The sequence below is a fragment of the Mastomys coucha genome, unplaced genomic scaffold, assembly GCF_008632895.1.
Source record: "Mastomys coucha isolate ucsf_1 unplaced genomic scaffold, UCSF_Mcou_1 pScaffold23, whole genome shotgun sequence".
Classification (NCBI taxonomy): domain Eukaryota; kingdom Metazoa; phylum Chordata; class Mammalia; order Rodentia; family Muridae; genus Mastomys; species Mastomys coucha.
Genome location: NW_022196906.1, coordinates 12,381,547 through 12,395,655, shown reverse-complemented (window position 1 = coordinate 12,395,655; position 14,109 = coordinate 12,381,547). Strand labels below are relative to the sequence as shown.

The 14,109-nt window shown below is 38.7% G+C and overlaps 1 protein-coding gene across 1 annotated transcript in view; it reads left to right on the top strand.

Annotated features, from left to right (window-relative positions):
* Positions 1–14,109, top strand: part of Muc16 (mucin 16, cell surface associated) — a 183,222-nt gene that overhangs the window by 57,299 nt on the left and 111,814 nt on the right. Inside the window, exons 7-11 of the mRNA XM_031344149.1 lie at positions 7,237–7,361; positions 7,446–7,513; positions 8,485–8,657; positions 9,947–9,985; positions 10,214–10,276. Coding sequence (XP_031200009.1) covers positions 7,237–7,361; positions 7,446–7,513; positions 8,485–8,657; positions 9,947–9,985; positions 10,214–10,276 — 468 coding nt within the window. The remainder of the gene's footprint in view (positions 1–7,236; positions 7,362–7,445; positions 7,514–8,484; positions 8,658–9,946; positions 9,986–10,213; positions 10,277–14,109) is intronic.

Genomic DNA, 14,109 nt, shown 5'->3' with positions numbered 1-14,109 from the left:
TCCTCCTCCTCCTCCTCCTCTTTCTCCTCTTCTTTCTCCTCCTCTTGCTCTTCCATTAAATATGAACTGTCTAACAAACTTAAGGCAGGAGTAGAGCTTCATGAACTCCTCATCCAAGCAACTATTCCTTAAGCAGAGATAGGGCTTTGTGAGAATCCATCTGACACCCCCCAAGTCTACCACGGGATGCTGACTGACCTCATTTCCTGGAAGTAATCGTATCTGCTGCAAATATAAGAATATGAAAGCCCTGTCATATCTTAAATACAACATTCCTCAGCAGGTCAATCAGTTCCTATGTTATTAATTTACTTTCCTCATCACTGTGCCAAAATACCTGACAAGGGAAGCTTAAAATACCTGTCATATGTTGGCTCGCAGTTACAGAGTACAATCATAGCAGTAACATCATATCAGCAGGAGCTTAAAGCATCTAGTCACATTGCATCTGCAGTCAGGAAGCAGAGTGAGATAAATTCTGGTACTGAGTTCATCTTCTCTGTTTTCCTTCAGTCTAAGCTTCCAGCTCTCCAGATGGTGTCATCCATATTCAGTGTGTGTTTTCCCACATCAAAGTGGGGAATCTTTCTAGAAATGCCTTTATGTACACATACATATCAGTTTCCATATGATTTTAAATCCAGTCAAGTTCATAGAGATTAATCATTGTTATTTGGTTACTTTTAGGTATGTGTCATGGTAAAAAACATGGCAGAAGACATAGAAGAACTAATCTGCTCTTTTATGGTATTCAGGGAACAGAAACAGGGAGAATTTAGGGACATGATATATCTTTCAATGGCATGTGGAACAAGTTGACCTAATCCAATGTGTCTAATTCACATCCACCTTTGCTAATAATTTACTCAGTTATTAGCTTATTCACTGAAGAAGTTAGCACTCTTATAATTCAATCACATTTCAACAGTTTCACTAGCTAAGACCCAAGCTTTCAACACATGAGCTTTCTAGAGGATACTTCAGATCCAAAACATGGATACACAGGGAAATTTCTATCCCAATAACTCATTTATAGCAGATGATTTTGCTTTCCAGGAGATATATATCCATGTCTTGATACACATCCATGCACTACTCAAAAGTTAATATTTTCTGATAGGTACATATAAGTGGCATCCCAAATATTCATGATAGCTCACTGCAAGTGAAATTTAAAAAATGTCAGTCGTGCCAGTCTTGAGAAATTGTTGCACATAAGCTTTTCTTTTATCACTTAATGAATTGTTTAAGAACTTCTTGTAACCCTGGTACAATATTTCTGAGATGGCTTGTTTTGAAATGTTCAACCCCCACCACAAAGAAGGCAAGACTGTTCGTATTTTACTACTTGGGATTAAATATTTCTTCCTGTTTCTTCTTCTCTTCATCTTCCTCCTATTCTCTACATCTTTCTCCTATTTCTCCTCTTTCAGTTCCTCCTCTTCTTTTTTCTCCTGTCTACATCCTTTTGCATCTGTTCATCATCTTCCACTTTCTCCTTCCTATTCTTGTTCTCTTCCTCTCCTGGTCTTGTACCTCTTATTCCTCCTTTTCTTCTCCTATTTTTCCCCTTCTTCTATTATTTTTGATCCTCTTATTTCCCTTCTATTTCTGTTGATCCTATTCATTTCTTTCACCTGTATATCTTTCTTGCATTATTATCCTTTTTACTACCCATATCATTTTTCTTTTTTTTGAGGATTGCAAGACCTCATTTAGAGTAGGAGATAATAGTGAAAGTTGGGGATGATGTTGTTTCTATAGCTAAGAGTCACTCTCCTTTCACTTCTTCATAACAACTTAATTCTCAGGCTTCATAAGGCATCGACAACTATAACTTTGAAACAACATTGCCACCCTTAATAAATACACACTGAATAGTAACTGTAGATGTGCTGTCAACAGCAAAATTGGCACAGGAAGGCTACTGCCAAGAGCAAAAGCATTAATGACACCTTATGTTTATGAAAAGGATCCTGTGTGGTAAGAATTTTGTAATTGTTACTGTTATGCAAAACTTTGGAAGTTTTACTCATTTTTACTGAAAATCATTATGCATTCAAGGAGGAAATAATTTGCCTAAGATTCTGACTATAAAGCATGGCAGAATGCAGATTTCAATCACAGACACTCTTACAACCTCAGATAATATCATAAACCATCCATATGTTGCAATCCCCACACATCTGCACAGGCAGCCTCTAGCCTAATAATCTAACCTAATTCATAGCTTGATATTTCCTTCTTTATATCCACTTGTAGATTACCTTCATATATAATATAAAGTACATATTTCACTTTATTATTTAAAGCACATACTGTTTTGTACCCAGAAAATACATTTTGTTACTGTGAGAAAATACCGTGTTTCAGAGGCAGTAGACATCTGCAGTAAAATATTATTTTCTAGATATTAAAGGAATGTCGCTCACATGAACTCACAGTGGTTGTTACTACAAGCACAAGACTTGAACAACATCACAACAGCCAAAATACCACTGTGGATGGGGGAGTTGAATTTCTGCTGTCCGTGAACACATAGTTCTACTGGGGCATGGTTGAATCAAGAACCACATCCATACAGAAAGCTGACTTTTTATTTCTTAGCATCCATCAATAGTGCCTCAAGTAGAATTTGGAGCTCCTAAATACCTCTCCCTTGAAATGAAGAGGTTATTTTGGCTTATACTTCTACATACAGCCCAGCATGGCAGAAAAGTCAATGCAACATAGCTTGCAGCTACTAGCTGAAGCATATTTAGAATCAAAAGTAGAGATGTAAGGGAGAAAAATAAAGGTACTCAGCTAGCTTTTCCACTTTCTATATACTTCAGGATATCTTCCCAGGGAATGGTATCACTCACATTAAGGAGGGGCCTTCTTACCTCAATTAATCTAATCAAATAATTCCTTACAGGCATGTCAATAGGCTAACATAATTTACATCACATCTTATAGGTGTGCCTTAAGGCTGGTATTCTATGACATTGTATATCCTTTCAAGATGACATGAAAAATCATTGAAAATTTACTACAAAATTTGGACTAAACAAAATATTTTTCCACAATGTGAATATTGTTGAGTGATAGACTTGTTTTTCATGATGATTTACAAGTCAGAGAATCCTTGCAGGATTTATTGTTACATTACAGAAGAGGATGAAAATATAGATGTAAGATTACTTCGAAAGTCAAATGAAATAATACAGGAATAACTGGAAATTTTCAGAGTTTTGCCTACATTTGGTCTGTATTTTTATTTCTTAGGGAGAATATTAGAAATGGAACCCATGATCCAAAAAATAGTCATGGAAAGTTGTTTTCATGGCCTCCTCCTCCTCTTTTTCATTCTCCTGTTCCTCTTCTTTCGCCTATTTTCCTTCCTTTCCTCCAGCCTTCTTTCCCTCCTTACCTTCTTTTCCCTCCAGAGAAAAAGTCATGGGAAGTTCTCTCCTTAGCTTTCTCCTCTTTCTCCTCATTTTCCTCCTGGTGTACATCTAAAACATAGATCACTTGCCTAGTATGTACAAGGCTATGTTCAATTCCCAATGGGCACACAAGCAAATGAGTATGAACACACACACACACACACACACACACACACACACACACACACACATGCACACACATGCATGTACACACACACTTCTCCAATCTGTCAAAACCCAATTTGTAGAAATTCTATCTGTAATACCCCATTTATTCACCATTAAAGCATCATATTCCTTTCATCAAAATTTCCTCAGTTTCTCAACCCATACATGTCATTATCATCTATCTATCTATCTATCTATCTATCTATCTATCTATCCATCTATAATATACATATAAGGTACATACATATATATGTTCATATATGTATATGTGCCCAACATTCAAGATTTATCTACATATCAAGGTATATGTTTGGGATATTCCTGTGGATATCCTACCTCCAACCAGAAACCCTACTTTATAGCCAACAAAATGAGATAGAAAAGATGAAGGATGCTTCTTCCTGGCTGGCAGGCAACCTTATACTTAATAGGTTCATTACACACCTGTCTTAGTCAGGGTTTCTATTCCTGCACAAACATCATGATCAAGAAGCAAGTTGAGGAGGAAAGGGTTTATTCAGCTTACTTCCACATTGCTGTTAATCACCAGAGGAAGTCAGGACTGGAACTCAAGCAGGTCAGGAAGTAGGAGCTGACACAGAGGCCATGGAGAGATGTTTCTTACTGGCTTGCTTCCCCTGGCTTGTTCAGTCTGCTCTCTTATAGAACCCAAGACTTCCAGCCCAGGGATGGCACCACCCACAAGGGGTCCTACCCCCTTGACCACTAATTGAGAAAATGCTCCACAACTGAATCTCATGGAGGCACTTCCCCAACTGAAGCTCTCTTCTCTGTGATAACTCCAGCCTGTGTCAAGTTGGCACACAAAACCAGCCAATACAACATCCCAAGACTAGCAGTTGCCTAGGGAAAAGGCTGCCAACAGTGGGATGCATTTCCTGCACCAACTAATCAAGACAATTTTTCATAGGTCTATCTGATCTTTGTAGCTCCATAGTTGTTATTCTCTTCTCTAATAATCAAGTTGAGATTTAAAGATAACCAGCATAAACAGCACTTTTATTACTGCTCCATCTCCCCAATACTCTATTGTTATATTTCAGTCCCCACATAACACTCCAACAATCTGCTACAATTTTTTTCAATTCAATGTTATAAATATGTGCATACACTAGTGTCATAAAATTTTCTTAAGAAACATTAAAAAGAGGGGCCTATGGAGCCCTACCCTTTTGAGTACCATAAATGAAGTTTGCTGTAGGGCTGGAGAGATGGCTCAGCAGTTAAGAGCACTGACTGCTCTTCTGAAGGTCCTGAGTTCAAATCCCAGCAACCACATGGTGGTTCACAACCATCATAATGAGATCTGATGCCCTCTTCTGGGTAATTACATATAATAAATAAATCTTTTTTAAAAAATGAAGTTTGCTGTACCCAAAAGAAAAGGAAGAGAAAGGAAAAGAAAACAAAACGGAAGAGAAAAGAAGCTGAGTGAGCAAAAGATGATTTAAATTATCTTCACAGATAGAGAAAATATAAATATACTTATCATAATTCTGTTTTACCTTCACAGTATATTAAACATTATTACTCTGGCATATTATATTTCCCTCAAAAATGTAGGTCCTTTTAATTATTATTTGTACTTTTAAATTTTAAAATTATTGTTTAATTTTTATTTATTAAACTTTTTCTTAAGCTATATATGTACGTATAATATATACACACACACATTCATGTCTTTTTCATTTTTGGTTCAAAAACGAACCTAGCAAAAACGAAAAGGTGGTTCAAACCTTATTATACTGTTTTGGTAAAATTAGTGGTTATGATGTTCACCATGAATATTATTGCAGGACAATGCACATAGGAAGAGCAAAGATTTAGTCATTAATGTTTATATATAAATCTCAGAATGTTTCCTAATGACTTTGATATCTAGGTCTACCCTTTTTTCATCTTAATTAATAGTCCTTTATGACTACTCTTTCCTGTTTGCAGATTATAACCATCAGTACTGAACCCCTAAGACCAGCAGTGAGTTCACAAAGCCATGGTGCCTCAATATCTCCAGGACCTCCCCTTCCCTAGAGGCAACTTCATAGGAGAGAGATAAATGTATATATATAGTTACTAAATGTAAATTTAATAACATTAAATTTCCCCAAGTACTCCGAAGCCTCTCCATCAAGCCAAAATTTCCATAATCCCTATTCCAAGCTTTAAGCTAAGGGACACATTTCTAGAGTCTGTGATCTTCAACAATACTTTGTGTGGCATCTGCTCTCAACTATGCCTGCTCTGCTCTCTCTATTCTTGGACCACCCCAGACACTAGTTTCTTCTTTTGGTACCTAGCATAGGTCCAGCCACAGAGCCTTTGCCTTAAATTAGCTGTTTATGAAGGCCAACTACTTTTGATTTCTCATTTCTAAACCTCACCCTACGGATCTGAAGGACTTTTTAAGCCTACCTACTGTTAACAGACCTTTCTTTACACTCACACCAGGCCATGGCTTTTTTTTTCTCTCATCATCACAGTGACTTTGAATGTTTCTTCTTTGGAATTAACTTCTATTTCATTTATTCACTACTCATGAATTTATCACACACACACACACACTTTCTCCTTATAGGTAGAATGATTCAATTCATGTATGAAGCAGTCTATGTATTCATATGTGAATTCTATTTAAATATTTAAAAAGTATTATAGACCTTAGTCATGATTGTAATTATTGTCCCTTCTCTTTATATTTCTTAGACGTGAATATAGTTTCTATTAAGATTCTAGGCATCATCTAGCCCACAGAAGGCTTGATTTATATCACAAAATCAGACAAACTAGAGTCCTCACCAACACTAGCTCCATACATCCTATGAGATACAAAAATCTAATATGAAGATTACATCACTTTAGCTTCAAAAACAAATATTTTTGTCTAGGGAAATGAATCAGGGGGTAAAAGCACTTACAATAACCATGGTCACATTGTAACCACATGTGATGGTAATAACAGCACTATGGGAGACAGAACTGGGAGGATCCTTGGGGGCGGCTGACTCCAAGTGTACCACCAGAATCAATGAGACTATATCTCATCAAAATAAATCAGAAAGTAACAGAACACCAGAAGTCTTTCGCTTGGCTCTATGCATTCCTAGGTATATATCCTAAATACGATTGCATACACACTTTGCACCTATAACACATGCATACAACAACACACTTATACTTGCATAATAGGAAATAAATAAATAAATACCTCAAACCCATGCTGTCATATGCATCATTCAAGCAGTCAAAATAAATAAATAACCAAAATATATTTGAACAAGTGAATGGGAAAATATAAATTTAATGTGTTTATACAGTTGGATATTATTAATCCAAAACAAAAGAATAATATTTAGGAAATCTTCACAAAGAGAAATAGTATACAATTTTCTTATAACAGAGATATATATTAGTAAAATTTTTATAAACAAAAAGTACCAAAAGGTAGATGCTATAAGTTAGTGTATGACAAACAAGAGCCGTTTGATTATTTAAAGTTTCAGTTTTGTAAGATGAAAAAGTTATGAAGGCTAGTTACATAGAAGCTAAATGCAACTCTTTGACTATAGCCAATCCAGGATAGAGAGTATATTACAATTTACAGTTTTCTTTTCTGCTATAGCTACAAGTCCATCTCTGGTACACTTCACCATCAATTTCACTATAACCAACCTGCACCATACAGAGAGCATGGGATCTCAAGGATCTGAAATATTCAACAGCACAGAAAGGATCTTGAATAACATGGTAAGAGCTCTCTCTCTGGCTCACCCTGTATCATCTCAGTCTGGTGTTCTTTGGCCCTTAGCTCATCATCTCTTTTATCAACAGCTCAAGCCCATGTTTAAGAATAGCAGTATTGGACATCTTTATTCTGGCTGCAGATTGACCTCGCTGAGGTAAGAATAGTAGAATAAATATAAAGATCATGTAGAATATCAACATGAGCTAACTTCTAACTGCCTGCTCTTAGAGATCTAGGGGCAGGTGACCACCAACTCCTCTCTACCTCTTTTCTTTTCAGAAGGGAAATATAGACTCCTTTATTTTTTAGGAGACAATGATGTATGATGTATTGAGCACTTCCTGTCATTTTTTTTATAATTTCATTTCTATTGCCGTGATAAAATAATCTGAGAGTCAATATACATGAGGAAATATTTTTGGTTTAGCATTCCATATTACAGTATACCATGTGTACAATTTACAGTGGAAAAGACTTCAGAAAAGTTTCAATATCATACCCACAGTAAAAAGTAGTGGAAAATTAATGGACCAATCCATCTATTGCCTAGTAGTTTGCTTTCTTCATTCTTACAAGCTCAGACTGGGTGCCATCCACAGAACCCTGGGTCTTCCTACTTCAACTGAAAACCAAGTCCATTTTTCACAGAAGTGCTGACAAACTGATCAGAAAATTCCTCATTAAGATTTTCCAAGGTAACTACAGCTTGTGTCAGGTTGACATTTAAATCACAGGTCTAGAAATGATGACTAATTCACACATGAAAATAATCCAGACAGATGTAAAGAAATATATCTGACATCAATCAATGGTTGAATAAGTGTTAAACGAGTTGAAATTGTTTTCTTTTACCTTATTTTCAAACTGTTTTTTTTCCCAATCCCCTTGTTACATTTCTGTTGTTAAGGCATGTGAGGTCATGCTTTAGATGTTTATGTTAAAGATAGCACAGATACTGATATGCATATAGGATATATCATTTTTTTTCAAGAACATTTGCCCTGTTATGCAGTGTTATGCATTGAGGCCATTAATTCTTCATCACAACCCCGATTCTCTTCTCTGTCAATGAATTCCCAACCTTGGAATCCCCATTTCACAATCTCTGTCCCTTTTCCTTGCTAGGCCTGAGAAAGATGGAACAGCCACTGGAGTGGATGCTGTTTGCACTCTCCACTCTGAACCCTTGGGCTTTCAGCTGGACAGAGAGAAGATGTACTGGGAACTGAGCCATAACACTCAGGGTGTCACCAAGCTAGGATCCTTCACTTTAGAAAAGGACAGTCTATATATCAATGGTGAGCATCCCCTAAGGAATTATAAACTGAAGATGAGAATGTTATTCTAAGACAAGTGGGCTTTCTGGTTTATCACAAGACCCTTCCTACATATCTTTTTTTGGTGGGGGGTGTCAAAAAGGGGTTTCTTCGTGTAACCCTGGTTATCCTGGAACTCACTCTGTAAACCAGGCTGGCCTCGAACTCAGAAATCTGCCAACCTTTGCCTCCCAAGTGCTGGGACTAAAGGCGTGTGCCACCACTGCCCAGCCCTACATATCATTTTATACCTGAGCATGTTAAAGGCACATATAAGGTTTAGAGTTTTCAACTCCTTCTCTTTTCTCTGTATCACTACATTACCAAGGTAGTATTTGAGCATGTATCTTAACTACAAAAACCTTGTTCAAGTCACATCAAAGATCAAATCTGGTTGAAGCTAGTGGTGGTTAAACATTGGTTAAAATCTGTTTGTGTTTGTAGTTGTGTTTGTTGTTTTGATTTCCATTAAGGCACATTTGCTATGTGGTTGAAGCTGGTCCAGAACTAATAATTTAATCAAATCTGTCCTCAAATTGACGATTCTCCTGCTTCATCCTCCCTTAATTGTTGAGATTAGTAGTATATAGCCCCTTACATCTATATTTCATATCTCTGTGGAACTAAATCACCTCTATCATGTTTGCTACATGTCTGGCCATATTCTCTGAGCCTTAACTTTATCCTAAGAAGGGAGTCCTGGCTCTAATCTCTCTGTTTGCCTAGTTTGTTCAGGAGTCTTGGTTTCATCTCTACTACCATATGAAAGAGAGGATAACAGGAGGGATAGAGGAGTAATTAGAAGGAGAAGGAGAAGAGAAATCAAAAAGCATTTACCAGAAGTGATGGCCACTTCTTGCAATCATGAAATTTTAAAGATGAGATGGAATATTTTCTTCAAGACTGTGCTCAGCTTGAGTTACAGAGATATTTTAAGGCCTGTGTGGGATACAGAATGTAATTCTGTCACAAACATCAAAGATTCCATCTCAAACAAGTCAGATCTTTTGTCTTTCTCCCCATCCATACCATGAAATTGAAAAAAAAAAAAAAAACAGCTTGTGAATATATGTGGTAGAAATAGTGGTGTTTGTTGTCCCAAGTAAGTTATAAGTTCACTAGAACAAAAGCAGTTCTCTTGATGACACCTAGATTCTAAGAATTTTCCTGTGTAGACTTGAAGTCGCACCTGGAGATATGGCTGATGGGCCTAAGCTATATTATAAACATGTCTGTCCTCACATCTTGATTCTCTCCTGTTCTCAATGCAGGTTTTACACATTCAAGAACCTCTGCTTCCACTCTCAACAGTGAGTACTTAAGTGGCTGATGGTTGTGTTCACCACACCCTATGGAAACAGTAATTGATTTGTGTCCTATGAATCCCAGTTCACAGAGAAGAAAAACTAAATTAAAAGCTAGACTCACATTCCCTGCCCCCCTATCATATGGCCCAATTTGGAGAGCAAAGATGCTCTCTTGTGCCATTCATGCTCTACCTCAAATAGAATTTTTCACTCTAATCCATTTTTCCTCAGCTCCAGTGACTTCCTCTCTGGTTTTCACTGAGACCTCCACTGCAAAACCTATCCTCTCTACAGGTACGTACCTTCTCTCACCAACTCCTTCTCTGAAGCCAAGTGTCCCAGTCTCAAAGACAAGACTTTGGAGATAATTATGAGAACCCAGAGTGTTCATGGGTGCTTCCTGTTCTTTAAATTTCTCAAGAGCAAGAGATTGGCTACATGTAAATTACTACCCATGTCAATCTTGGACAACATATTTATTCTGAGGGCCTCCTTTTCCTCAACTACCAAATGATACATTTATATAAAACTTCATACTAAGATTCAAATGGTCACTCCTTTAATCCCAACATTTATAGCTCAGTAGTAAAATGGTTAACTAACGTGGATAGACTCTGGATTTGGACTTACTTTAATCTTTTGTTAATATGTAAGTGTCTAGTATGCATGCATGGGTGGCCACAGAGGCCAGAAGAGAATGTCCAGTGGTTAGAATTGTAGACATTTGTGAGCCACAAGGTGTGGGTGCTGTTATGAAATATAATGTGTCGAGAGGTTACATGGCAGACCCGGGATAACATGTGCCCCCGAGTAATTATGTCATGCAGTACATCTGGTATAAAAGAGTTTTATTTGGGGGAAGGGAGGGTAGTGAGGACCTTGAGAAGGGGCAGAGGCAGACAGCAGACATGGAGACAACCAGATAGAGAGTAATGGGTTGGGTGGTATAGCAGAGCCATGAGAGCAGAGGGTAGGGTGGGGGTGGAGGTGGCAGAGGACAAAAAATGGGGAGAGGGAGACTGACCCAGAGCATGTGGGAACAAAGGGAGAAAGCTGGAGTGGTGGGCAATCCTTTTATTCACAGTCCACACCTGGTAGCATGGCAGGTGATAACTTAAGCAATTGCTAGGTCTCTGAGGGCACCCTAGTGGAATCACCTGTAAGGGTACATGCTGAGAACTAAACCTGGGTACTCGGGCAGGGATAAGAGTTCCAGTCAAGTGTTGAAAGGAAAGACTAGGAGTGCAAAATAAAACAGACAAGAAATAAAGAAGACAAAAGCAAAGGCTAAGACCAAGAGGTCTTGCATGTGCTGAAAAACTTATGCCAAGCAACTTATTAATAAGTATAGCATCATATGCACTATTTATAGTGGAGGAAATGGCCAAGCAGAGAGGTAAATCAGACTATGTTGGCAAGGAGAGCACAGGATAACTCAGATAGGGCCGCCTTAGGACTGATACCCATAGCCCAGGAAGATGAGTCAGATCTCCAGAAACCACAAACTTAACTCCTTATCACTCTTTACGACCCTTGTTCCTACTGATTCTGGTCATTAGAAAATTAAGGAGAGAAACTGCTCCTTCTTCACACAGGACCCACCCTAGGGTCACATATTTTAACTGAGCAATTACATGAAGAGTCTCCTCTACCCACCCCCCTTTTTTTTCTGTCTGTCCTGCTGGCTGTTGACTACAGTCTAGAGCCTGTACTCCAGAGTCAGACTGTACTTCCAAGTCTGTTCCTGGACAAGAACATGGAACAAAAGTGTCTTTTGTCCTTTCACGGGGCTTCTGAAAAGGACCAGAATCAGTCTTGCTCCCCACATTCATAATTGTGTGCGTGTGTGTGTGTGTGTGTGTGTGTGTGTGTGTGTGTGTGTATGTGTGTGTGTGAGTGTGAGTGTGTATGTGTGTGTGTGATGTGTGAGTGTGAGTGTGTATGTGTGTGTGTGTGGTGTGTGAGTGTGTATGTGTGTGTGTGGTGTGTGAGTGTGCGTGTGCGTGTGTGTGTGTGTGAGTGTGAGTGTGACTGTGAGTGTGTATGTGTGTGTGTGATGTGTGAGTGTGAGTGTGTATGTGTGTGTGTGTGTGTGGTGTGTGAGTGTGAGTGTGTGTGTGTGTGTGTGTGTGTGGTGTGTTGTTGTTGTGTAGTATTGTATGTAGATTCTTGTGCATGCATGAGCATATATGTGGATGCTAAAGATCCATGATGAATGTCTTACGCAAGTGCTGTCCACCGGAGTTTTGAGATAGTGTTTGTAACTAACCTGTAGCTCATCAATTCTGACTGACTATTATCTGGCCAACAAAATTCACAGATCCTGCCATCTCTGTCTTCCCAGTACTGGCTTCACAGTTGTGTAGTGTAGCCGAACACCCAGCTTTTTACATAGGTACTAAAGATCTGAAACCAGGTCCTCATATTTGTAAGACAAGATCTGGAATGTCTGAGCCATCTCCATGGCCCCTTAGTTTTCAACAGGAAAGTTAGAACAACATACACTATGCCTAGATCTGAGGAATGCAAAGTCATCTAAAAGGTGATGGTCTGGAGGAAGGACTGGCTTTACTTCAGCTGAGGTTCAGAATCCCATACCCATTCTTTCCATACCTTCTACTGGTGCTGCTTGGGGTTCGAAAAAAACGGACACCATCTTTATCTTGTCTGTTCTCTTGTTTAGCATCACTGAAAGTGCTGGAATTTGAGGTTTAAGGGCAACACTGAGATAGATTTTAATTTGGGGTAAGAGATTCATTAGAAGTCTAATTAATCTAATGGACAGACACTATATTGGTGGTTCTGAAAAGAAATCAGGCACATGAAGCCAAATACATATCCTTTCTTATGGATCCCTGAGGAGGGTTGTTTCATGTAATCAGGTTGTCTCTGGTTATTAATTGCTAAGTGATGTTATTTCTTTGACAGTGAAATGAGTCAATTCAAGCAAGGTTAAAATGCATGTATAAACACAGGTTTATTGGGAAGCTGCTCTTGGTCAATAGACTGGCCCCAAGGACCAATGCCAAAAAAAGGGCCCATAGGGCAGGAGAGACAGGCCAGAGGCAAGGCAGAAAACAAGAAAGGACACACAGAGAAGGGGGGCTGGAGAAGGAGGACAGAGGGAGAGAAAGGAAGTCAGAGAGAGAGAAAGAGATCAAAATTTCTGGATTATATAGGGAAGAGGCCCTGGGGACAACACTGCCCAGGCCCTAAGCTAGAAAGTTCAGAGATGAGAGCAGAATATGCTAGGTAGGGACTGAGGGATGCTAGGAGAACCAGAAGGAAAAGTCTGTTTTGGTATTTAAAATAAATATCTCAGTCCCTTGTCCTGGGGTCTGAAACCAAACATTCAGCTGACTGTCTCTGATATCTGAGTGGTCATCAGGTTGTCTCTGATATCTAAGTGGTCAGTAGGTTGTCTCTGATTACTAAGAGGAGGAAAGAGGGGGCCTTGTATTTCCTGACAGGAATGTGTGACTCTTTGGATGTGGAGGGAGTGAGGAAAAAGGGCATATCTAGTTTCAGTTGCACCAATTGTATGGGGTTGGGTCACCACTGGTTTTGACAATGACATCCTAAGAACTTAGACCTTTTTTGGAAGGGGTAGGAGTGGTTCCTGATAGTCTTTTGGAGTCTATTATGAGTTTACAGATTCACTGACAGTCTTTTGTTAGGGGACTTGTCATTTCCATTACAATGACTGTAAGAAAGAAGCTGCTGCAGGTGGGCTTCTCCTAAACTGCAGTGTGGCCTGGATTTTAGCAAACACCTCTTGCTTCCAGATTATACTTTTCACTGATCACTAGGTGAAAACTGAGGTTACAATGTGATCTGGACCCGCCCATAGACCTTCTTAAAGGCAAAAAGACTCATGCTGCAAAGCCTGGCCTTAATCAGGCTGTGCCTTTTGGAGATTTTTTTTTTTTTAATTTCTATATGGCTCAGATTTTACATCTATAAAATCAGCTTCTTAATATGATCTCCCACCATGTCAATGGCTCCAATTTAAGAAAAGCATGTAAATGGAGTATAATCTCAGCATAACATATGTGTCTTCAAAGAATTTTTCTTCCCTGTGCTTGTGGGGGTGGGCGAGGGAGTTGGGGGGGTAGGGGATAGCAGGT